The sequence below is a fragment of the Drosophila obscura genome, unplaced genomic scaffold (genome assembly GCF_018151105.1).
Source record: "Drosophila obscura isolate BZ-5 IFL unplaced genomic scaffold, ASM1815110v1 contig_186, whole genome shotgun sequence".
NCBI lineage: Eukaryota > Metazoa > Arthropoda > Insecta > Diptera > Drosophilidae > Drosophila > Drosophila obscura.
Window position 1 is genome coordinate 6,558,580 of NW_024542774.1, and position 23,958 is coordinate 6,582,537.

At 43.5% G+C, this 23,958-nt stretch overlaps 3 protein-coding genes across 3 annotated transcripts; 1 reads left to right on the forward strand and 2 right to left on the reverse strand.

The window, feature by feature from the left end:
- The first annotated feature begins 10,814 nt into the window (after positions 1–10,814).
- LOC111074025 lies at positions 10,815–12,405 on the forward strand. The gene is made up of 5 exons (XM_022366646.2): positions 10,815–11,028; positions 11,093–11,173; positions 11,234–11,632; positions 11,688–11,995; positions 12,065–12,405. Exons 1-5 carry the CDS (start codon positions 10,955–10,957, stop codon positions 12,319–12,321), a joined length of 1,119 nt encoding a protein of 372 aa, XP_022222338.2. The 5' UTR covers positions 10,815–10,954; the 3' UTR covers positions 12,322–12,405.
- Positions 12,353–12,933, reverse strand: LOC111074026. The gene is made up of 3 exons (XM_022366647.2): positions 12,706–12,933; positions 12,559–12,639; positions 12,353–12,482 (listed from the first exon to the last, which is right to left on the reverse strand). Exons 1-3 carry the CDS (start codon positions 12,806–12,808, stop codon positions 12,454–12,456), a joined length of 213 nt encoding a protein of 70 aa, XP_022222339.1. The 5' UTR covers positions 12,809–12,933; the 3' UTR covers positions 12,353–12,453.
- An 8,808-nt stretch (positions 12,934–21,741) lies between these two features.
- On the reverse strand, positions 21,742–23,545 carry LOC111074028 (facilitated trehalose transporter Tret1-like). Its single transcript, XM_022366649.2, has 4 exons — positions 23,399–23,545; positions 22,438–23,340; positions 22,099–22,384; positions 21,742–22,036 (listed from the first exon to the last, which is right to left on the reverse strand). Exons 1-4 carry the CDS (start codon positions 23,453–23,455, stop codon positions 21,894–21,896), a joined length of 1,389 nt encoding a protein of 462 aa, XP_022222341.1. The 5' UTR covers positions 23,456–23,545; the 3' UTR covers positions 21,742–21,893.
- Positions 23,546–23,958: the final 413 nt, after the last annotated feature.

Below are 23,958 nucleotides of genomic sequence, written 5' to 3' on the forward strand. Positions count from 1 at the left end.
GCTGTGCTTTTATCTGTCGTTAAACATGTCGCCAGCCATTTTAGCATTAATTCTGTTTGAAACTCAGCTGTTTCTCTTTTAGTAATAGGAATTCTTCGAATCATTCGTCGAATGGAAATATTTATGTACAGCTTTGTCAAGGGGGTAATAAAGAAAATGTGGAATTTATAATGAACCCTCGAAGTTCATTGCGAAGCTCCATTTGAGAGCCTTACTTCTACGTTTTGGTGTCTTACTTGAGTGATGTCTCTTCTGAAATACCTATCCTTTCCTGTCCTTTCCTTTATCATTTACTTCAAGCTGTCAAACTTTCTTGTTCACTTTAGTCTCTTTCAATTGCATGTACCGCATTAATTTCATTCGGTTTTCTATTTATACAAACTCTTACCTCATTCGAGTTTCTGCCAGTGGCTTCTCATTGCCAGCCACCCTCAGTCCCATGCCTGCCAGCCTGCTCACCTTTACCAATTGCAACTGTTATTGGAGGCGTTGCTGTTTATCATTTGCCGCATTGCATGACTCCAGCTCGTATATCAATATCGGGATGGGGTGGGGGCAAACCATCACTTCGGGGCTGCCATTGACACGCCGAAATAAAGAGAAACCGAAAGAGCCACTAATAAAAAGCAAACTTGCATTTATGGCCAAAACAAACAAATATTATTGACAAAATTATGGCCGGCGCCCAAAACTACGAGTAAATACAAAAAAGCAATATAAAATATTGTTATAAAATGTTCGCATTTTGTTGCATACTTCGAGTTTGGTTGGAATGTTTCGTGACTTCGTGTGTGGAGGGTAGCAATAGGCGTATCGGGTGCCATACTTGCCTTGAGTTTACCCCCCCCCACTAATCGTTTTCGGCAAACATCCGTTTCGATTCGAGTACTGAATCCGCGCTTTGCTGCAACCTCGAACTTTGTACGTTTCGGTGCTTTCCGCCTTCGACATGACACCCGTATCCGGCGGATACGATTTGTGTTTGCCTGTTGTGGCAATCCAGATATGTCACGACGGGGGGAGAAGGAGACGACAAGAGATGCCACTCTGTTTAAATACGTTTTGTGTCTTTAGAAGGCTGAACTTCTGCTAATTGTACCTACACGTGGAGCAGATTTGATTCAAAAATAAAATAATGTGAATGAAAGCGCCTTTCACATGAAGGGTTGCCTTTGCCACACATCATTTGTCATATAAACGGCATATTCATCAACGTAATTATGAGCATCTTCCCCTCTAACATATCTTCCCTTTGAGGAGCCGCAAAAAGTGAAGCATTTCACAATCCGAGCCAAGTCAAAGGCAAGCACCATCAGGCTACAATTCAAAGAAAGCCACATAAATGCCTTCCCCCACAATCTTCTGCTGCTGTTGCCTTTTCAATGAATGATGAATGCTTGATGTCTCGCTCCCCCTTTTCACTCCAGTGCAGTGTGTGCGTGTGTCTGTGTAATCTGTGGCGTAATGAAATTATATATTTAAGCTGGCAATGGCTGAATGGGCCAGGATACTGAGCAATGGCCAGAAGCAGGCACATGGTGGCATGACGAGTGGAAAAAGGGCACACATTTGCATGCATAACTTTGTGCCATATGTTGCATAAAATGTTGCTGCGGAGGCCATGGCTCCTTAATCCTATTGCGAGCATTATGTTGGAGATTAGAATTAAGGACGCGCTCGCCACTGCAACAACAAGAGCTGTAACTGCTGGCGGATTATCTGACTGTTGCCTAACACTGGCAGCGTCATCATAAGAGAAAAGACGTCTCTCAGTTCAGCAGCAGCATCCCAAAATCACTTGGAACGTGCTGACACCTTGGCAACAAAAAAAGTTACCAACTATGCGCAGTGCTGCCTTTAGCCGAATACCGAGTCGAGACCGTACTCGTGTTTGCTGTCAAATCAGAATTTATTTTGGCAATGCATTCGATTTTGGCAATTTGGACCAGTCCAGTCCATGGCCGGTGGAAGGTGCTCTGCAGCACGTGGCACGTGAGCGGTGTCCACAAATATACTCGTAGATGTACAGAAAAGTATTGCAGTTTTCTTCGGAGTTGGGAATAAAGTGTTTTATTTCATCTACAAAAGTTGCAAGGAGAGTCCGACTTGGTTTGGCTCTAACGACAAAACTTCAATTGTGGAGTGCCGAAAAGACAGCTAAGCACACTACGAGGGCAGCAGAAGAGAGACTAGATCAGGTTAGAGCAATGTGAATAAGCTTAAAGAATGGAAAATTATAGTACGGAATGGCCAATAGCCAAAACAAATTTAGTCAGAAGGAATATATTGTAAATAATCTATAAATTAAGCAGTAATAATAAGCGGAATAAATAGTAACGATAACAAACTGAAAAAACCACTTAAATGGGGAATCCAGTTTAATCTAGAATTAAACAAAGAAGTTTATGATTTTAAGCAAAAGACCCCGAATTTCCATAAAAAAACAGACAAGCAAAAAATCGTGAATACGTTTAAACCACTGAACCTTAAATTCTATGGATAACCATGAAGAAATTACAGCACGACCACAAACTACATAAATGGCAGACGCTTTCAAGCGTCAGTGCAACAATTTTTAATTATTATTTGGGCGCTTCAATGAGCATTACGAAAAAAAATGCTAGAGCAAAAAAGTCATGGAGTGAAAGAGAAGAGGGAGACGAACCCAGAGATGTGTATGCAGATAGAGAAAATTGCTGCCAGCACTTTGGACTCGACTTTTTCTGATATATTTTTCTGGTACATTTTTTTCTTCCTTTTCTTGCCAGCATTTAAAAAAATTAAAAAGCAAACAGAAATTACACAAAAAAAAAAAAGGAGGAGAATAAAAAAGGAAGAGGAAAGGGGAGGAACAAACGCCAGGGAAATTAAGTCAATGTCCTGCGGGTTCAGTTGCGTTTTGGATAAATGTAATTAACCTTCAGGATCAGAATCATTGAGTTGGGTCTCCGTCTACACCCCGCACCGCACCCTTGAGCGACAGGCAGACAGACAGACAGATGGAGAGATGGGGCGAGCATGAGAGCTGAGATGGACAAAAAAAAAAATAATCTTGATTATTTCGTGTAAATGATGGGTTAACATATTCTCGCCATCTCTGGAAAGGGAGATCCTATCCCTATCCCTAACCCTAACCCAGAGTACATCCCCACATAAATGAGCGGAGAGTACTACGAGTGAGATTTACTCTGTGTCTTGAGCAATTCATCACTTTAAATAGACCACGAACCACATCGTTAGGGCAGTCGCCTTGCAAATTAATTACAATCGAAGCGGAAGGTGCAAAACTCAAGGGACGTCTGCAGCAATGTGGCAATCGGAATGAACGGGGCGTGGCGGAGGAGAGGAACACACACACAAATAGCACATCTAAGGAGGCAAGAACCCTAAATCGGGTGGCTGAAGCTATACGAGTTGGCCAACAATGGAAGCATTTGTGTAATTACCTTTGGTCACACTCACACACACACACACACAGATACAACCACACAGACTCACACATATGAAGATGGTCACACACACATAATTAACTCGATAATGAGGACAAAAGCAGTATCCGTGTGTAGTCAAAGCCAGCAATACCCCAGACCCAGAGCCAAACTCGGAACCCAAGCCCGGAACACCGCCCAAGTTGTCGCAAATGTATGTAATGGTGTGTTACAGTTGTTGTTACTGCGGTTTTCCAGAGGGGTTGGGGTTGGGTTGGAGAGGATAGGTATGTTTAGGGATACGATATACCCACATCTCTATTAGGCTTTGTTTGCCACGATAATGACTTCCGCTTCGACAGAGCCGAGAATGACACAACCGGAATTTGTAATTGCTTTTAAGCGTTTCCCCATTCTGGAACTGAATTTCCACTTGCCTTTGATTTTTAGCCAAAGGGAAAAAGCTCCCTCTCCCCCTCGCCTTCTGCCTGCTGAGGAATGTGCCCCCCAAACGTAGCTGCATGTGTGTGCTTGTCGCAAAGAATGTTTTGCCTGAAAATGTTATACGCATTTGACCCGAATGTCGTACAGGGAAAAGAAAATTCTAAAAGCGAGCAAAAGGTGTGAAAAACTATGCAGCAGGCACCGAAGACTGGGAGACGGAAGACTGGGAAGGTGCGGACACTACAAAGTGTTGGTTATGCTAATTCCCCTAATAGTCGAAGCAGGGAAGAAGCCAACATTGATATTTAGGGCTTGCCGTAATTGTTAGCGCCCATTTGCAGTCGCAAATAAGTATGGAAGGAACAGGAATAACTAAAGGGTCGAATGGTAAGGAGTACCTTCCATATCAAAGCTTTCCTAAATCTTCCCACCCAGTAAACTCTCCTCAAACCTCACTTACCTCTCTACTCATCTCTTATGATTTTGTATTATTTCATTAGAAGCTGAAATATAAGAATTCCAGAGAGAATTCCGCCAAGGGTTAGGCTTAAATATTTCATGATTAGCAGCAATTGAAAAGCACATTACCCAAGCAAGTCTAATTCCTCCAGAGATGGCACAGAAGGCACAGCAAACCTGCTCCACATTTATAGCATTTTACATTCCAATTGCCATTTGCCAGCCAGCCTGAAAAAGAGGGGCTAGAAGAGAGAGAACTGAGTGAGTGGTGAACCCCGTTTGATTGCGGTAAAATGCTAATTAACAGAGCATTGGACTCGCTGTGCTCCAGTTTTCCGAGGAAAACTTTAACCGACTGACAAATGACCCTGGGGACCCTGGGGACGATTGAGAGAAGTTGGACGACGAACAATGCCGCAGACTTAAACGCCTTTGCTTTAAAATCTCGTTTCTGAGAACTCTTTAACGTGGCCTAAATATTAATGGCCGCATTACGTATACGCTGCGAGAGCCCATGAGCCGACCTGCCCAGGGAATAATCGGTCTTAAATTTATATCAAAATATATATATTAAATATTCTCTTGCAGCGCAGTCGGCGCACTTTGCTTTAATATTTATAGCAATGTCCCTGGAGTACCGAATGGCTTTTGTGCGCCGTCTATTTGTGAAATTTAAGCACGAAAAAGGTTCGCATACTGAATGCCCTGGTCTAAGGAGCGTATAACCCGCTCCCGCTCCCCGCCTCTCCTTGGTAGCTGGCTCTAAATTTTCCAGCTCCATGGGGATTTTGTTTTGGTTTTTGTAATTTGTGTAGTGCTTCCTGCAGAGTGGGGGGGTGGTTTGAAATACCCCAAGGGCTCAAGTGTTATCAATTGGCTGTGGATTGATCTAATCAAAAAGTTTTAGAGGAAAGAAGATTATTTTCATTATTTTTGGACAGAGTTTGGAGCTTTCCTATAGAGCCTTTCTAACCTACAACAGCTAACATTTCGTTCGAATTTTCCATTGCCAAAGTTCTTGTTCTGATCAAATTAATTAAATTTTTTTGCACTTTTGTCTATTCCTCAAGGAGCACAACGGTAGTTGGTATTGATTACACACACAGACATCTATGTGGCCCACTCTGCTGCATGCCACACCTCGTTCGTTCTGCCGCCCCCTCTTAAGCTCGATTGCAGTTGCAACAACAAACCGCACAGCAGGATGGTCGCTCCTTGTTCGATGGGGGAAAGAGCCAGTGAAAGGGGTTGTGCATATTTCATAGAAGCAATGCATAAGTGACACTTGTCAAAACACATTTTCCACACCGCCCTGCCCCGCCTGTGGTGGTGCCATCATACCACCAATTTTCCCCGGCTTGCTTTGGCCAAAGGCAGAAAAGCATATTTCAAGTGTGGCACTTCATGTGCGTCAAACAGAATGGTAGAACAGGATGGAGAGAGACACACACACACACACACACACACAGTGTAGCACAGATTAAAAGTGGAAAAGAGAGGAGCATACCCACGATATACCCAGCCTCCTCATCAAAAGCGAACCGAACAGCGAACGGCGAACGGCGAACAGTGAACAGAAAAAGTGCTCAAGTCGAAAGCCCTCGAGTTGTTTTGCAACATTTGAACACGTCAAGTTTTTTAAGGTCAACATGTCGCTGGCAGGCAGACCAGACATGGCTAACACACAGCCAGTAGCTGCCGTGGGCACTGCAATGGCGGGGAGGGGAGGGGACAGGACGGGGCGTGATGAGTGGCCAATATTAGTTGGTCCAACATGTGAGTGGCCATTTTTATACATATGTCGCCCATCCAAGCGATTGTCTAGCTTTTAAAGCATAGTTTTTCACTTTTATTTTTCGAATGTATCTGAGCTGCAGGCATAAATATATTTACAGATTAACAATGCCCAAGGACTGCCCTTCTTATTGATATTCCTTTACCATGCTCCCTCTTAGCCTACATATTTACCCTGCTTAGCTGAAGTAGCGCCTAAATCCCATCTAAGAACTATTTTCTGCCTCGATATCTACTGCTTTTAAGCAGCAAACGCCACTGGCTCTGGTCTCCCCTAACGTTTATTGTTATTTAGCTTTGGGGCAGAGATCCAAGGCTCTGTCCCTTAGCCCTCTAGATGCCTTGTTTACTCTTTAGATGTTCACAGCTTTCTTTATACACACATCCATCCATCCATCCATCCATCCATATACATATAATAATACAGTCATATGTTCGTTTGTTTGTGTGTGTTGAAAAGGTTTTTTCAGAAAAAAAAAATATTCTCAAAAAGAATGTTAGACAAACCGCTTTGTTGGCAACAATTTGGGTTAAAACTTAAGTGTTTTGCTTCAAGTTGAAACCATGCCACCAGCAAGCCCCCAATTTCAACCCTTAAATTTGTTGGCAGTGCAGTACTTTGCCATGGCTTAAGCCCCAAAACCCACAGGAGAAGCAAGGGAAAGCAAGAAAAGAAAACTAGGAAAAACCAACAAAGTTTGGAAACGTGAAATGTTTTTGTGCTTTTCCCTTTCATGCATTCCCAAGGCAAAGTGCAGAGGCAGCAACAGCAACAGCAACAACATTAACATCAGAAGTGGAAGCACAAGCAGAAGGCGAATGAGAAGCCCAAGGAGACGGTAAATTGTCCTTTTAACTTCTTTCTCAGCTGCAACGCACAGCTCCGCTCCGCTCCTACCGTACTTTCACTTTACCGCACAGCAGCTTAAGGAGACAATGGGGCCAAGAGTATCTCCGGGCTTCCTCATTAGACCAACTAAAAATAATTAACATCCATTACCCAGATGAAAACTTTAACAGGATTTTCTCATCCCATTTCTTGGGGCATAGCATGCATGTGCGTGCGAATGCATCGGGGCTAATTTGATTGAAAGTTTCTGATCAAGTTTGTTGCTGCAAAGTCTCCACACATGCGAGTACAAGTCTGCCGCAAATCTGAGGCCACATCAAAGCGCACCCCAGTAGGCAAAAGTTGATGCAAATATACAGAGTGTGCCGTATGCCCCCCCGCACCAAAACCATGACCAAACCGTACTGAAACCCAAATCCCAACCCAAACTCAGACCAAGCCCAACCAATCCATTCAAATGTAAGCACAGAGAGGGTCAGGTCTCTCCTCCTAGCAAGATAAATTTGTTTGTTCACATTTTCGGGGCTGCATTATTGGATATCTGGGCTCCAACTTAACTAATTTTAAAGTTTTCCAAATGAGAGATCTCTGTGTATGTGTGGCAAGTTCTGCAAAAGTTTAGAGCGCAACTGATTTGGCTGGGTGGGCTCTGGGCCCTGTCTTCGTCTTCATCTTCCTTCTGCTGCTTCTTCATGGAATTAGTTGCAATTCTCAGCATCTGGGCAAATTTTACATATACTTGGAGACAAAGAGAGAGAGAGAGAGAGAGAGTGACAGAGAGAGAGAGATGGAGCAGGAAATTGTCCACAGCTGCTTGCGGTGGGGCATCATCATCATCAGGGATGACACTTTAAAGTTTACAAGTATTTTCCGAAGCAGGTTCACGGCTTGGTTAACAATTTGGTTAGCAATTCCTAATGAAATTGCAAATATTTATTATTAAAGTTAAATATTTTTAAAGTTTCCCTAGATTCAACTTCCATAGTTTCACGGCAAATAATTTACAGTGAAAAAGTATTTTGTGTTCCATTTTCGAGATCAAATTATGCACGCGAAATGGTATATTTTTCGTTAATATTCAGATCTGGATATCAATCAGATATTCCTGCTCCGTTCAGGAGTATGGTATAGAATCATCCTTTATAATATTTGCGACAATCGCATTCTGTGTAACGGTCAATACCTCGTAGTTCAGATAAAGCGATTGCAGCTTAATTTGTGATCAATGTAATTTAACCAGAAATGATTCCTTGAGGGAACAATCAACTCTTCAAAGCTATGAAGTACCCTTCACTGGGTCCAAATCTCTGTAGAGCATTCGAACTTCGTTAGTCCCCCTCCATTTAGCCACCTGTTATCCCTTCTCGCTGCTGCTTTATGGCAGTCAAAAGTTCTTACGTGTAGTTCGCTTTTTTTGCTCGCTGTTCTCACTGGACCTGTTACACATGCTGCCAGGAATATTGCCAGCCAAGCTAACAAATCCACCCCAAAGGTTTTGTTTCTTTCGTTCAGCGGTTCTTCTTTCGCTGGTTCATGTTGTTGATTACACTTTGGTCGGTCATAAATTTGTATCAGGGAGAGTGAGAACAGAACGAAACTCATACAGAAAGTTTGGCTACCAAACTCCTGTTTACTCAACCCCAGGGTCCTGCAGCCATATAAAAAGAGTGAAGGCGGAAAAGTTGGCCAACTGCAATTGAGACTTGGAAGGAAGAAGCGAAGCACAGAGAAGACACTTTATTCGCTACATATTATTGAATTTACATTAACTGCTTGAAATACCAAAAAAAAATACATAATATATAACAATGGGGGTCTTTGTGTACCATTCACTGCTGCTGCCAGTATATACATACATAAGCCCTGTATGGGGCATTGGAAATATTTTGTACCGGCAGTCAAACGGGGGGCTTTGGTCTGCCATAGTTACGAATTCTTGTGAATTTTTTTTTATATATTTCTCCATGAAGACCCGCATTTCCCAGTTTTGTATTCAATTAAAACTCTGTTTCTCTCGTTTATTTATTAGCAGAGTTTGTGTTTAAGATTGGAAATATGCTGGAAAGTAAATGATGTAAGGGCTTTGGTTTAAGTTTGCTCATCTGGGGGTCTACCGAAATTTACCTCCACCTGGCATTGTCCTCTGCAACAAGCTCCTGACAGGCAGCTCAATTTTATGGTTTGCATTTTTGGGGTACTGGATCGTAAACTCGTGGCGGAATGGGCTATCGTGGATGAGTTTGGGTTCTGGCCCTAGTTGATATATGGACATTGCTTCGTTACGGGCTAGTACTTTTCCAATTTGATTTGGGAACGGTCGTAGCCGCTAACCCTTCTCCTCATGTGTCATAAACTCTGGGGGGAACCTTTCAATATTTACACAAGCGTATACAAGGCTACCGTCCCCCAAAATAAAGAGCTGACGTAGGCTCCCCTTTCGTTCCGTTTCGTCTAGACATCTCGGTCCACCCACTGGTCCACAATTAAACCGCAGCGAGGCGAGGAATGGAATCCGTTTCTATGCTGCTTGCGGATTGAATTAGGGATCAAACAACAAGTTGTACCCGTGGCATGCCCTCGATTTCGGTCAGGTGGAAAATCTAATTTACAGCAAAACCTTTAAGGACCCTAACCACAGGACAACCTACATGCGGGGTCGAGTGTCTGCAAAGTTATGGCCTAATCGATGGGCGAAAATGGGCCTCAGCGTGTGGGGCAATGTCATTGCAATTAGATGCTCTGTGTGCTCCGCTCCCCACTGCACAAGTAACTTTGCGGAGAGCCAACCCAAATGGGGGTAGGGTAGGGGTACATCCTTGGATATCAGTTACTGGGTCAGCAAACATCATCATGAAGGGGTAGACCATAAATCTCATGGCAACCGCAGTCGCTCGTACTACTGCAATCAGGAGCGGAATCCCAATCTGAATCAGAAATCAGCAAGCAGTGCCAACTTGTCAGGGCCAATAGATAGATAGTGGGAAACTGGAAATGGCGTCAAGGGCGCCATAAATGAGAATTTCCGTTTCATTTCCGCCCGGTTTTGTTTGTGTGCGGCAGCCCATCTGTGTTCAGAATCTCTCTGTGTGTGTGTACTTGGGGTGTGTGTGTGTGTGCGGTTCATTTGTGGCACATAATGAGCAGGGAATGCCAATGCCTGCCTCGTGCCAAACAGAAAATGTCCCGCCATTATGTAGGTTATATTGATTTTCATTTAAAGCAGCTCTCGGACCACCTCCTAATGGCATTTTCGGTTTGCCAGCAAAATGTTGGAGAATTTATGGCAACTTGACCTCGGGCCACTGCCACAGCAACCACAACCCTTCGACATTGCTTCCTATTTTCATTTCGGTTGCCTTTTCCCCCATTTGTCAGCATTAGAACACAATTAGGGCCGAAAATGATGCAGTCAAGTCAAGGGCATCTCCCATGAGCCATTGAAATGTGCCTGCAAATATGGATCATATTGATTTGGCTCCGCTGTAGAGCCTCGCATACAATTCAATTAAATGCAGCTTTGCTGGAACTAAAATTGTTCGACTAGGGGGATATTTATTGGATCGCCAAGAATATCTGGCAAACAGGATGCACACATCCAGAAGGAGAGAGGCAGAGACACATTTGCCTCGTAAATTTGTGTTGCTCCGACGCGATAAGCGTGAAAACATGTTGATACAGAGAAAAGTCGCTGGCGACAGTAAATTATGTCCCCTAAATGGAGCCAACACACAATGCTGGCCAAGATATATATGGAAATAATCGTGTGTCCATAAATTATGGCCAATCGCCAGGAAAAGGAATCGCCCGAATCGCTTTCCCATTGTCATTTCTGTCAATTGCTACAAAACCCTGTCAGAGACAATCAACACTAAATTCAGTCATACAAATAACTACTCATGGAAACAGTATACAAAGATATATAGGTACTCTTATTCACCCAAAAGACACGCATTAGGGAGCAACTGAAACACTTAAGAATATGTTCTGGGACAGCAGTCGAGTGGCTCTCGGCACGCGAAGACAGACGGCAGGGATGCCTGGCACGGAGAGCTCGTAAGCACAAGTCCAATCCAAGTCGATCAGTCATTTGTATCAACTATAAGCTTTTCTATTCAAGGAACGATGAAGATGTCTTCATGGATACCGAGGGAGAGGAGGGTGTTTCGTCAAGCACAAAAATACCGGCAAAGCTGACGAGGTAAGGAAAGTCTTGCATATGTCATAGAGCATGGCCACAGTGCCTTGGGACTCCCCGCAGGACCTCGATGCTGCTACTGGACTACATACATTTCAAGTCTGCACGGACCATCCAGCGCCACTGGCGAGGCTGCCTCTGCCGCGAGACACTGAAAAAGCGTAACAAAGCGGCCACTACCATACAGCGCTGGTGGCGTGGCTTCTCGGTGCGAAAGAACTTTTTCAAGACCGTAGAGAAGATGCTGCAGAAGCGGATCGAGATGCGCTACAACCAAGCGGCCACCAAGATTCAGGCGTTGTTCCGTGGCTGGTGGATTCGTCACACGGTCCACGATATGTACAGCCTGCGCCAGATGCAGGTCTGTGCGGCCGAGGACCTTCTCAACTGTGTGGCCTTCAAGCTGCACCATTTGCTTCGCACCTACTCGATACCCGGCGTCTACTCGCTGAAGGATACAACGTGAGTGTAGATGTACATTAATAGATCCCTTCCGAAACTCTGTATCCGTCCGCAGATGCTTGTCGCGCGTGGAGAAGCTGCTGGCGAGTCTCAACTTTCGTTTCCACAACGGTCGCGTGCGGGCGTACATGGCCAAACGGAGCGCTGATGCCCATGTGGAGCGGGATCACTTTAAAAAGAGCAAACACCGGACAGAAGTTCCGTTTACTGGTCCCAACTTCCAGATTGTTTGTGCGCCCCAATGTGAGGGGGCGCTGCGCATGTCCAAAGACATGGACCGACGAATGTACAAGATCATTGAGATGTACGACAAGGCCCAAAGGGATGCTCACGTTCAAAAGTTCCACCAGAGCATAGCCGGAAGTGAGTTGAAACACGGTATCACTAATTAATTTCTAAATTGTATGAGCATTCTCTTTTTTGCGATTGCAGAGAAACGTCTCAAGGTCTTGAAGGAGAAATTGAAGCTTCTTGAAAAGAATAAGCGGGACTTTTGTGGCGATGTCATTGCTAGCATGCGTCGCTGGAAGATACTGGGCGGCAGGCGGCTATCCGTCGACAATAATATCTTCCAGAATCCCCAGAATCTGGAGAAGTTCCTCCACGAGATATCCGACCTTGTCGAAGAGATCGAAAGCGTTTCCTGCCATTGCAAGCCACCAGCTCTGGACAAGATCGTTTGTCGCTAAATGATGCCCCAAAAAAAAAATAGCAAAGCAATTATACAAATTTTATATAAAGAGCTTTATTAGCTATAAAATTTAATCTGCCAAAGTTTTGTGTCACAGCATGATCCATGTTTTCTTCTCGGAACAAATCCTTTAGGCAAAAATGGCCCTAAAGCAATCAACTTTTTGTTGAACAGAAAATCGAATAATTAAATATTATGCCTCAGAGAATATTAGGGCTAGTTCTCGCACACTTACCAAATATATTGCCAAAGAAGCGAAGGAGTACTGATGGAAATGCTGGCCTATCCGGATTAATCAATCTCTCAGTCATTTCATCTATTTAAAAGAAGAATATCTCTGTATGATTTCTACTGAGAGAATTCTCAGATCGTCCCCCCTTACCAAGGTTCTCGCAATCCAAACGCTCATTGTTCATGTTAAGATTGTTTTCCCCGCCAATTGGTGGCGGTACGGTTTCCGCATCCCGAGCATCTGGATCTGCCATTTTGCTGTACTTAAAATTTAGCTCTCAAAAATATTATTACAAAATACAAAGAATTTGTTTTTATTATTTTTTTTTTTTGGATTTTCTAGAAACTTTGAACAGTCCTGGCTGATGGAGCTGGAAATACTGACTGAATTTGATTGAAAAGACAAATAGTTTTGCTAGGCCTGTTGGGATTTAATCAATTTATTTAAACATTTATTTACCTATAGACAAACATAAGCCCTTTGGCAATGAACCATCTACGGTTTTAAAATTGTACTTTTTGTTTCTGCAATGCCAAGCAGTATATGTATGTACATACATACATACATAAATATACATAAATGTATGTTTAGTGCTTTCGGGCTGTCTCCCCTAAGCTTTAACTCCAGTTCCACCTCTGCCACAGATGCGAATTACGAGCTTTGGCCACGATTTATGCTGAAAACTTTTCAGTACAGAGAAACATGTAAATGCTGAAAAGAAAAGCCAAATGTGAGTATGCTGTTAGGGGGGGACTTCTTTCTTTTCTTAGGGGCTTGTCCCTGAACAGGCATAAATTAAAAGGCCAGTTGCTGTTGCTTTTAATTAGGCACTGAGACTTGGCATTCTATACGTATGCCAGTGACTGTCCAAATAATTCTCTGGCTAGGACATCAAAACAGAGCCCCACTCACAATCACAGACACAGCTGGAGATTTTGTTAATTGTATTGCCTGCCTGCCTCATCATCATCAGCCTCCTCAGATATGCAATTAGAGGACAAACGAAAAATGTGTCCCGGTCAGGTCCTGTCATCGTCGCCGTGGGACAAACACATACATACGTATATATATTCGGATTTCTTAGAATATATGTACAAACGAAATTAACCATATTCATCAAGCGTACAACTAAATGCAGCATTTTTGGCCGCTAATGACGAGACGATGTCGTCGCCTTGAATGATACTCGTACTGCCACGGCGCCCCAGGCTCTTTATCACTCGGTTAATTACTTATGCTGATTCTCCCTCCTCTGGCTGCTGTGACCTGTGCCTCTGCATCCTTGTGGTTAACTGTGTCAACGAATTTCGGTTTAGTTTGCGGCTGTCATGTCTGGACTCTCGCTCGACATGCTTCCCAGGGCATAATTATAATGAAGCTCGTTGCTGGCCAGCAGGTAAGATGTCAGTTTTATTGTTGACTTAAATCTGTAATATTTTCCCAGGAGTTTTTTCTACTGAGCAACAAACTGGTGGAAACATCTCAACTGACCAACAACAAACTGGTTGAAATTTTGCTGAAGAGTACAGAAATTATTGCTGAAGCGGCAGTCAAAAATTAAATGTGGAAAAGTAGAAAGCAGAAAACGCTGAAGAGATAAATTTTGTTCAGATCGAATAATTTTTCTTCAGTATAATTATATAATTTCTACTTATATACAATATACATACACATCTATTACTTATACACGTAGTTACAAGATTAATATGAGTACTAAAAAAAAGAGTTCCACAGATGCTTCTTTCCACACTCATATCATTCAGATTTTTTTTCTTTTTTAAATATCTAAAAACAGAATAAAATTTAATAAAAAAAAAAATAAAAAAATCAGTATAAATTAAGCTTATTAAAAACTTTGGCAACAAAACTGTTCAACAAATTTGCCAAGCTCAAAAAGCGAAGAAGAAACTTTTCAATATTTTTTCCCCTCTGTTTTCTGTTTTTTCAGCTATGCGCAGAGGCTTTTGGCAAATCACAAGCTGATTTGCAAACATTTCTGTGGATGCTGTGCTTTGGGTTGGACGGGGGTAGTGCTAGCCATTGAAATGATGTAACCAAACGGAAATGGATTGGCCGAAACAAAAGTTGCATGGCCAACAAATTCACTTTCTGCTCAGTTTTAATGCATTGTGTGCGGCTCTTCGGGCCACAAAATTTATTCTTTTTTCCGCTACTTAATTAAATGTGTTAAGAGTAAAGTTGGCTTAAAAACGGGCCAAAACTTTTAGCTGGCCAAGATAGTTTTGACAGATTTCGAGGATGCTCTTTTTTTTTTTTGTACCGACTTACGAAGGACACAAGAGTGGGGCCGGCTAGGGATGACATTTAGCTTTGGCTTTGCATAATTTATAAACAGTTTCGTTTTCGTGTTTATTTTGTTGGTAAAATGTAGTGCAAAGTGGAGGCTTTTCCATGGTCCATTTAATGGTTTGCCTTCTAATGAGGTTACTTGGCAACTCTGGGGCGTTTGCATATGTCGTGTGTCTATTGCAGGACCCTTTTCATGGACGAACTCGTACGTGAGTGGGTGTGTGGCAGTAACCACACAACAAGGCGTCTCCAATGTTGCCTTTCAAATTAATTAGAAGTTTTGCGGTGGGGCCGAAGGCAATGTTGCAAAGTTGTATCTGCCCCTTCATTGACATCATCATTATCATCATCAGCAGCGTTTTTGATGGCAACCGACTAGGCCGCAAAATGGTTTTTGGCCAACAATGAAATCTGAGTTGTAATTGCCGACACACAAACATATAATTAACTTAATAATAAGATGAGCACAGATATGTATGTCTTTTGAGATTTTCTTGTGGGCTGGACTGCCATTTGGCTGCTGTTAACGGCATCTGTAATTGCCTTTGATATGCTGCGGAACACTTATTCGAGTGTACAATTTTCAATTAATGTTGGGAAAATGTTTGGTGAGAGGCGGGGTCGCCACACACAGATACTCGTCGCACTTGTACACTCCACCCACACCCTCGGTTGACTTTTGTTGAGCGGTGTAAAAGTTTTTTAATTTATTGGCCATAAATTCAACAACATTTTGCCATCATTGGCACCTGCCCTGAACAACAAAAGTATCGCAGGAAACACGGGAACATTAAGTATTTTTCTGCTTTCTAGATTGGACTGAAAAAAAAAGTTAATTACTCATGCAAACCCAAGGGACAGTTTTGGGTTGGTGAATAAAAACTGTTTTATGACTGTACTGTGAAAATTCATATGGAAAGTGCTGATGGACAGATCTCTGGAACCAACAGTAGAAAAAGCAATTGATGTGGTTTTGAATTTGTAGGAAAAGGGATTACAGTTTTTCCACTTTATAGATTTACGCACACGAATGCTGAAACTTTTCTAAATCTACTAAATATTACAATTTGTGCTGCTAGTGATGTACCGTCCCTGAAAAATAAATAAATATTTATAAGAGTTTCCAAGAAAATAGACAAAAAAATGCAAACTAATAAACAATGCCTTCGATGGGGTCATGGTCATCGTGGGGTAAAAAAGAGAAAGAAACATCGATAGAAAGGCCATAATGGAGCACAAGTAAGAGGAAAAAGGAGAAGCATCCCGGCGCGCAGAAGACAAAGAGCCACCGATTAACATTTATTGGGTCTGAACTTTAATTTGCCTTTTTGGCAGAGATCTCAGCTTAGGTTTCAGTTTCGCATTGGTCTCACCTCGCTGGCCTTTTGGCCATTTGACATTCGAACTGTTGTTAGATTTATGGGATTGCCAGCGTCGATTAGTTGGTCGTAAATCTCCACCGTTTGCTTATGGTCAGCATCGTGGCCGTTGAGCTGATTTGCCTGGTGACCCCAAACATGTGCATGTGTGTGTGTGTGTGGCGCAGGGATACGCATTGTCCGGCAGAGTTATCTCTCATCTCTCTTGCTTCACCCACAACCAATGCTATGGCTACAGTTCCAGCTCCTGCTCCTGCTCCTACGACAGCTTACAAATTTACGAGTCATGCCTGGAATAATTTTTCGACCAACCCTGTTTCGTTCTCCATCAATGCACCATTAACAGCTTAACTCATTTTAAATGAAATCTGCGTTAAGCACAATACAAATATCTGAATAGTAGCCAGAGAGGGAAAACGAACGAGAGAATGAAAGAGAGTTGGAGCAGAGCTACTGCAGGGCTCCTAATTTGCAAAGTTTTTCCGCTCTCTGAACTTTAACCCTGCCGCAGGTGTTAAAAATGATTTGCAAAATGTAAAACTTTTCGTTATAAATTCCCAGTCATATATAACTAACAAACAACAAAAAAAAAAAAAATGAGCCACGCTTCGCTAAAGAAGTTAAAATTGCTTAAGTTTTATGCACATTTTTGTTGGGAATTTGTTGTTGTTGTGAAATATGCAGAAAGTTGAATCAAACTAAAGGAAATCGCCCTGTCCTAAGTTGTATTTTGTAGTTTTCAAGGGAATTTTTAAAATAAATTCATAGTAAATATATCACATTAGTAAGAGTTAAGAGGGAAAGTAACTAGCAGTAACATTACAAAAAAAATAATATGATTTGAATAAACTTTCAGATGGATTGGATTCCTTTAGGTTCCATTTGAATCGTTTGTGGAAACAGATCAAGCAAGCGGGAAGGATATAGAAAAGCCATAACGGCACACGCTCACAATCCAACAAAGACGTGCCAAAAATAACGAATGAATGACCCTTTCTTTGACACAGAAATGGATAATTTTGGAAACTTTCTAAACAAAAGCAACACAATTCACGTGCAAAATATTTGCATTATTCCTGAGAGTCCTAACCGCCGCTCGGCATAAATCTTATCTGTCGTGGACCACGTGTACACGAGCCACATTACTGTGAATGTGCGAACGCCCACGCCATGGCATAGATACATAAATTTAGTGCACGAAATATTTAAAGTCTATTTGTTAGAGCAAACGTAAAGGTAAAACCAGCGGAAAAAAGCGCACACACGGTGCAGCGGAATAAACTCCGAAACCGCTCACACAAACACAGTTCCACCCGCGCGATGGGCACAAATGAGACCATAAGATACCCCCCGTTGGTGGGGGAAGAGAGGGAGGCGCTATGCTTGAGAGTGCATGTGGCTACCACAGACCTTTCTTGATTTATCTGAACTTTAGGACAATCCAGCACCGATAGGTAATTCCGTTTCTTCAATCTGCAAAACGTATTTGCACGAATTCAATGTACCCCGACTAATAAACGAGTACAGGGCATCAGAGAGGAACTAACATTGCCATAAATGGTGGATTGGTAGCGGGGGGAATGAGCGGGCAAAAGCAAACCTCAAAAGCGCCACCAACGATTTAACAACTGACTTCTTGGGAACTAAGCAAACATGCAAACGCATGCACGTGGGTGCCAAAGAGGAAACGTAAAGCAAAGAGCGGACAAGTGAGTGTGCGACGCGTCTAGTTATCCGCCAATTAGATACCCACTACTAAAATTGGATTATACCATATTTTTGGAATTTAGTACAATTTGTATACTATTTTGATATATATCGATACGTGTTAGATACTGGCTATGCAACTACGTACATATATCCATAAAGGTACGTAAATAAATTAAAGTTTTTAGTGCATTTCCAATTCATTTGCTTGTTGCACTCACTCGCACGAGTCAAGCATACTCACTGTGCTCTATGAGGTACATTGTATAAAGAGCAAAAGAGCATACTGCTGCATTTCACTCTCTTTTTGTGCTTTGTGAACATTCCTCTCTTTTCTCATGCAGTACTTACACATGCAGTCCACTTTGCTGTTTTTTTTTTATATTCAACAATTTATACATACATATATGTACATACCCGTATGTATGTATGTATATTGCAGAAATAGGTTTGCTCATTCAAACATTTAGCGAATTGAACAATTTAGAAGGGGCATGGCAGGGTAAGGGGTTAAAGAGTTGTCTGCGGCTTTGATTGATTAACATTTGCTTAGCTTAATATTTATGCAAATGGAGCTGTCCGAGCCGTGCAATGTGACCGTGATGTTATGAAAACAGTGCCTGCAAACAGTAAGTGGATGAAAGAGTTTCTGCACAGTGGGCCAGTGAGCCATAGAGGCAGCAAGAATCGAGTTTGATTAGTATGATTTTATTAAAATGTAATTTCTGGCATTTCTTCGTTTTCAACAAATTCAGAGAATATATAATCTTAATCCGTTTGATATCGATAGGATATTCCTGAGCATAGCGCTTTGTGGCATACTGCAAAATTATTTTGTAGGTGCTATCTGGCGCACACACAAAAAATTGGCATATTTATCCTCTCATGCAATATTGACGTTTTCCCTGGCTCAGGCCGAAGATTAACTGCAGACACTGTCTGCAGCCTGCCACACCATTTCCCGGCGGTTCTGCTCTACGGCCATATGCACGGCACGTATTCGAATTTGAATTATGGCTGCTGCGCCGCACAGCCATGGACGGGACACACACACATGCCAGAAGTCAGACGATGTCGGAGAGGAAAAAATAAATAAATATAAGAGTATAAGCCCCCCGACATTCGGGGGGCGAATATCTCGTATGAGCATTCCGCCATCCACCGAGTTTCATTCATTTCGTTTCTAGTGAGTGTCGTGGCTAAGAAATCCGCTTTGAGAAATCCTCACTGATACGCAAATTAGACAGAAACGGCCACGCCCACTAATCATGGAGCTAAGGCGTGCGTCAAGGCGGAAATTGCGAGCCGATTAAATTGGCAATCAACTGAAAAGGCATCAGAAGAGAGGAGGGAGCAGCAGCACTAGCAGCGGCAGCACCACTGCTGGTGGGTGTCGGTAGGATGATTTTCATCCAACGAAAGGACTGGCTGGCTGCCTCTGTCATCTTTTCTGCCAGCAAAATGGCATAATTACATGTAACTAGCCGAAAAAGTTTACATTTACGAGCCAGGGGGGGCTGTTACCTGGATATTTCCACCGTGTAGGGTGTGTGGAGTGTGGGACTAAGCCATCAACCAAGCGGGCGCTATTTATGTCGCCATCAACGTTGCGCAAAAAAGGAGACACACAGTGTAGCAGGAAAGAAGTAGGCGGGAACAGCAGGGCCGGAAAGGATGAGTGAGATTGAGAGTGTGGAAAGGGGGACGTCGGTGAGTTTTTTGAAAGGCAAATGGCTGTGTTGACACAGTTTCCCTGTTCCCCCAGCTGGTTTCTGAATCCCAACTGCCGTCATGGCCCACAGAAGAATATTCTCGAATGTTGCTTTATGCAAAATTACTACTAAAAAATGGCGGTAAAGTCCTTGAAATGATGGAATAGAGAAAACAGTGAGAATTTCAGGAATTTCCTGAATAATGCTAAAGATTTTAAAGAGAACCGAGAGAGAGGAGTACAGGAAAACTCTCCCAGAGATAAAGAGAAAAGTGTAAAGTGAGAAACTATCTTGAGCGAGTGAGCTGTGGAGAGGACCTCTTATTGACCACAAGGCAATCTGAGGAGTAACCAAACCAAGTTAAGTTCTTTGGGCTTACTTCTCTCTATTTTTTTCACTCCTACTATCAAGGCTATCCAGGCAGCTGCTGAGCATGAAAATAAGGATAAGGATGAACAGAAAAAGTAGCAATTGATGTTGACCTTTTCGCACTTTGACCGTTCTTGCTACCCGCCACAAAGTACGGGTAGGGGTGGCAGAGCGAACTCTCTGATTGCAATTGACCTCGAGAGTCCCGACTCGCCAACTCGTTTGCCCCCCCCCCCAGCTGACGGACAGGCAAACAGACGAAACGGCCAAGCTCATCCAGACACCATCTGGGCATATTTTAATTACCATTTAGGCAAACATTAAAAAAAACCAAAGGGAGGGAGAGAGAGAGATGGAAACCAAAGGAAACATTAAAAGCAAACTGCAGAGGCGCCATAGCCACTGCCCTGATCCTTGACCCTGGTCTGTCTGCTTTCAACTTTCCTACACAAATGGGGTGGATGCGGCAATGTTGTTGGAATATTAATTCGACTTTGGTTCATATTTGAGGAGCTTAATGAACTCGAATCCTGGAGAAATCTACTTAATCAGCCTCAAAGACTATACTCAATCAATGTAGGGCGTGGGGTTGGGGGCAGGGAAAGTAAAGTAAAGAAAACAAAACTTTTTTAGTGCCGCATCTTTTCTCTTTCTGTTTCTCTCCCTTGATATTTGTTTATTCTTTGAACTTCTCCAATTAAAAGTAAATATTGTGAGTAGTTTATCTTGATTTCATTCAGGCCGGGCCAAGCCCAAAACAAACCCGAACCCGTCAATGCCATGAGGTGCCGTGCAGTCTCTGAACACTGTTCTACCGACTCCCCGTTTGCATAGTTTGCCGTATCATCCACCTCCTCGACCAACTTTCTGCCATCGGACGACCGGGAACGACCTCCTCGCTTGCATTTCGCACGCAATCTGGGCAGCAGTAGTATATAGCTAAGGCTTCGCCATTTCCACTCTGAAAAGCTTTCGCTTTGTATCCGCATCTGTATCTGATTTCCACTTGAATCCAGCCAACTCCTCCGGCTCCAACTTTTGGCCGAAACTTTGCTTTGCGCGTAATTTAATGCCTTTAAAAGCGGCGACGATACCCCAAAGAACCTACCTTCCATTTAATGGTAGCTCTATTCTTTTCATCCTTCTGAAGCAGCAGTGAGTACCAGTACATCCATTTGGTGGAAATAGTTAGTCGAAAGTCTTGACATATGATGAAATTCTAAGAAAAAAGATTTATATAGTTTTAATTAAAGTTGCAGTGGCAGAAGCGTTGCACGATGCTCTGTCGAGAATCCTTAGAATATATATCCTTCGATTTCGGTACTCAAACAGAGCCATACAGTTTGTTCTACTTCAATCTAATTGTGTTAGCTCGAGAAAAAGTAAGTTATTTTCAAGTTAAAGCAAAGTGAGAGTGAAAACATTGTCTAAGCCAAAAGTTTAGCCACTATTTCGGCACATCTTCTCCCACACTTGTACAATTGCCTCGCAGACACTCGGAATCACGTTTGCAGCTAGCAAAAATATGGAATAATTTTATTTACGCCTCAACTTTGTAGCCACAAAATCATATGAGTAACTGCCACATAAAAGTGGGAAGAAGGTGAACCCAAGCTGCCGCCGTAAGGTGCAGAAACGGGAAAAGCATAAAGACTCGTGGTAAAAACTTTATGTGCACATCCCAGAGACGATTCCAAACAACTGCCAGAGTTAAGTTTACTTTATTTGGCAGCACAAAAAAAGGTGGAAAATTCCAGCAGCATTGAAATAATAAAAACCGAAATTAATGCTGAATGGGAAATTTTTCTGAATATATGTAGGTATGTAAGTATGTGTATGTATATGAATTTATTTTTGGCATCTATTCCTTCCCTCCAGTCAGCTCTGCCTCGATTTGCTCCAGGGACTTGCCCTTGGTTTCGGGCACAAAGAAAATGACAAATACCATGGCTATAATGCAGCACACACAATATACGGAAAAGGCGCCATAGCTATTGATCAGAGCTGAGGGAGAACACATTATACAACACATATATAGCACACTCATGATGCAAGAAAAGACTCACAGATCATGTCCACAAACGTTTTGGTGACTATAAAGGTGCACAGCCAATTAAAAGCGGTGGCCACAGAGGCAGCCGGAGCACGGACACTGGCTGGCATTATCTCGCCCATCATTAGCCAGGGAATGGGTCCGAAGCCCACGGAGAAGCCGAGCACATATAGCCCGGCGGCCAAGAGCGGCAGCCAGCCCACACCGGAGAGATCCCAGCCCTTGTGCTTGCCAAGAAAGTAAATGGCCAGCGTGAGCAAAGTGAAGATCATGGTCGTGTCGGAGATGTAGAGCAGGACCTGAAAGAAATTCAGTAGAAAGTTAAGAGAAAATCGGGCATCACAGATCTCACCTTGCGTCCAACTCGATCGATGACAGCTGTGGCTATTAGAGTGGCCACAAAGTTGACCACGCCCACAATGACCGTGGCAATGGCTGGCTCGATGGTGGAGCCGGCGTCCAAAAAGATCTGCTGAGTGTAGAAGATCACCACATTGATGCCGCTCATCTGCTGGAACAGCATCAGGCCGAGTGATATGAGAATGGGCTTGCGGTTGCGCTTCTTGAACATGTCCCCGTACGTGCTCTTGGCATTGGCAGTCTCGCCCTGGGTGCTGGCCAGCTCCTTCATCTCTCCATCGACGTCGGCGTTCTTGCCACGCAGCCAGGCGAGCGACTTTTGGGCTTGCTCGGTCTTGCCGCGCGACAACAGGTAGCGCGGTGTCTCCGGCACGAACAGCATCAGGATGATGAAGGGAATGCAGAAAATTGCACCAGCGAAGGCCAGAAGGTACCAGTTGAGGAAGGAACCAAAGGCGTAGCAGAGCAGCAGGCCCCCGTTTCCCAGCAGGGTTGGCATCAATCCCAGAGTTCCGCGCACCTTTGGATGCAATGTCTCGCCCAGATAGACGGGCAGGACCATGGTGGCCAAGCCCACGGCCAGGCCGCAGAAAGCGCGACCCGCCAGCACCATGCCGATAACCGTGGCAAAGCCGATCAGCAGCCAGCCAATAATGAACGGTGGAGCCGTGATCATAATTGTCCACTTCCGGCCAATATACATGATCAGTAGGCCGCCCAGAATGCCGCCCACAAGGCAGGCCAGCGGCATGAGGCCACCCACCCAGGACTCTTGCTGCGGAGTGATGAGGAACTTGCCATCCTTGCCCTTCATGGAGGGCAAGGCCGGAGAGGTGTAAGCACCACAGAAACCCGTGCAGAAGGAGCACAAGGATACGGACACGGCAACGAGCAGCTGCAGCACGAAACCGATGAGCTTTCCAAGTTGGTTATATTCTCAAAGACGCACGTACCTGTGTCCAGGTGAAGTATTTCGGTTTTTCTTCCTTGGCATCTTCCTTGGGCGGCATGTTGAAAGTCTGTCAGTGTTTGTGATACTATATAGGAGTTACTTCTGGAATGTTTGTGTCTGGTTTTGAAATGAGGGATTGAAATTGCTTTGAAAGTATTCCCAATGCAACTAGTATTCCCCCTAAAACAGAACATACAATTTTCGACCGAGAAATACAGCTAAAGATATGACCAGCAAATGGCCGTACACAATTTCGGAACGCTTGTGTGGCTGCTCTTTAAAGTGTTGCCGTGCATTTCCATTGCGACGGCCCACTTGACTGCAGCAACCTTGGTCCACTCCATTCGCATTCGCATTCGAGGGACGAGTTTCCATTGTTTTGTCTCCTCGCCATTGTTTTGAGTCGGGGCCTTCGTTTGGCCTTTGCCTCGGCGGCGGCTCATTAAAAATTCCATTTTCATTTTGCCCATCATCCATTTTGATTTCATAGTCGAGTGGATGGCGCTGGGTGGGCTTGGATTGGATTGGGTGGCACTCGCAGTCGTAGTATTTGGAATTGGA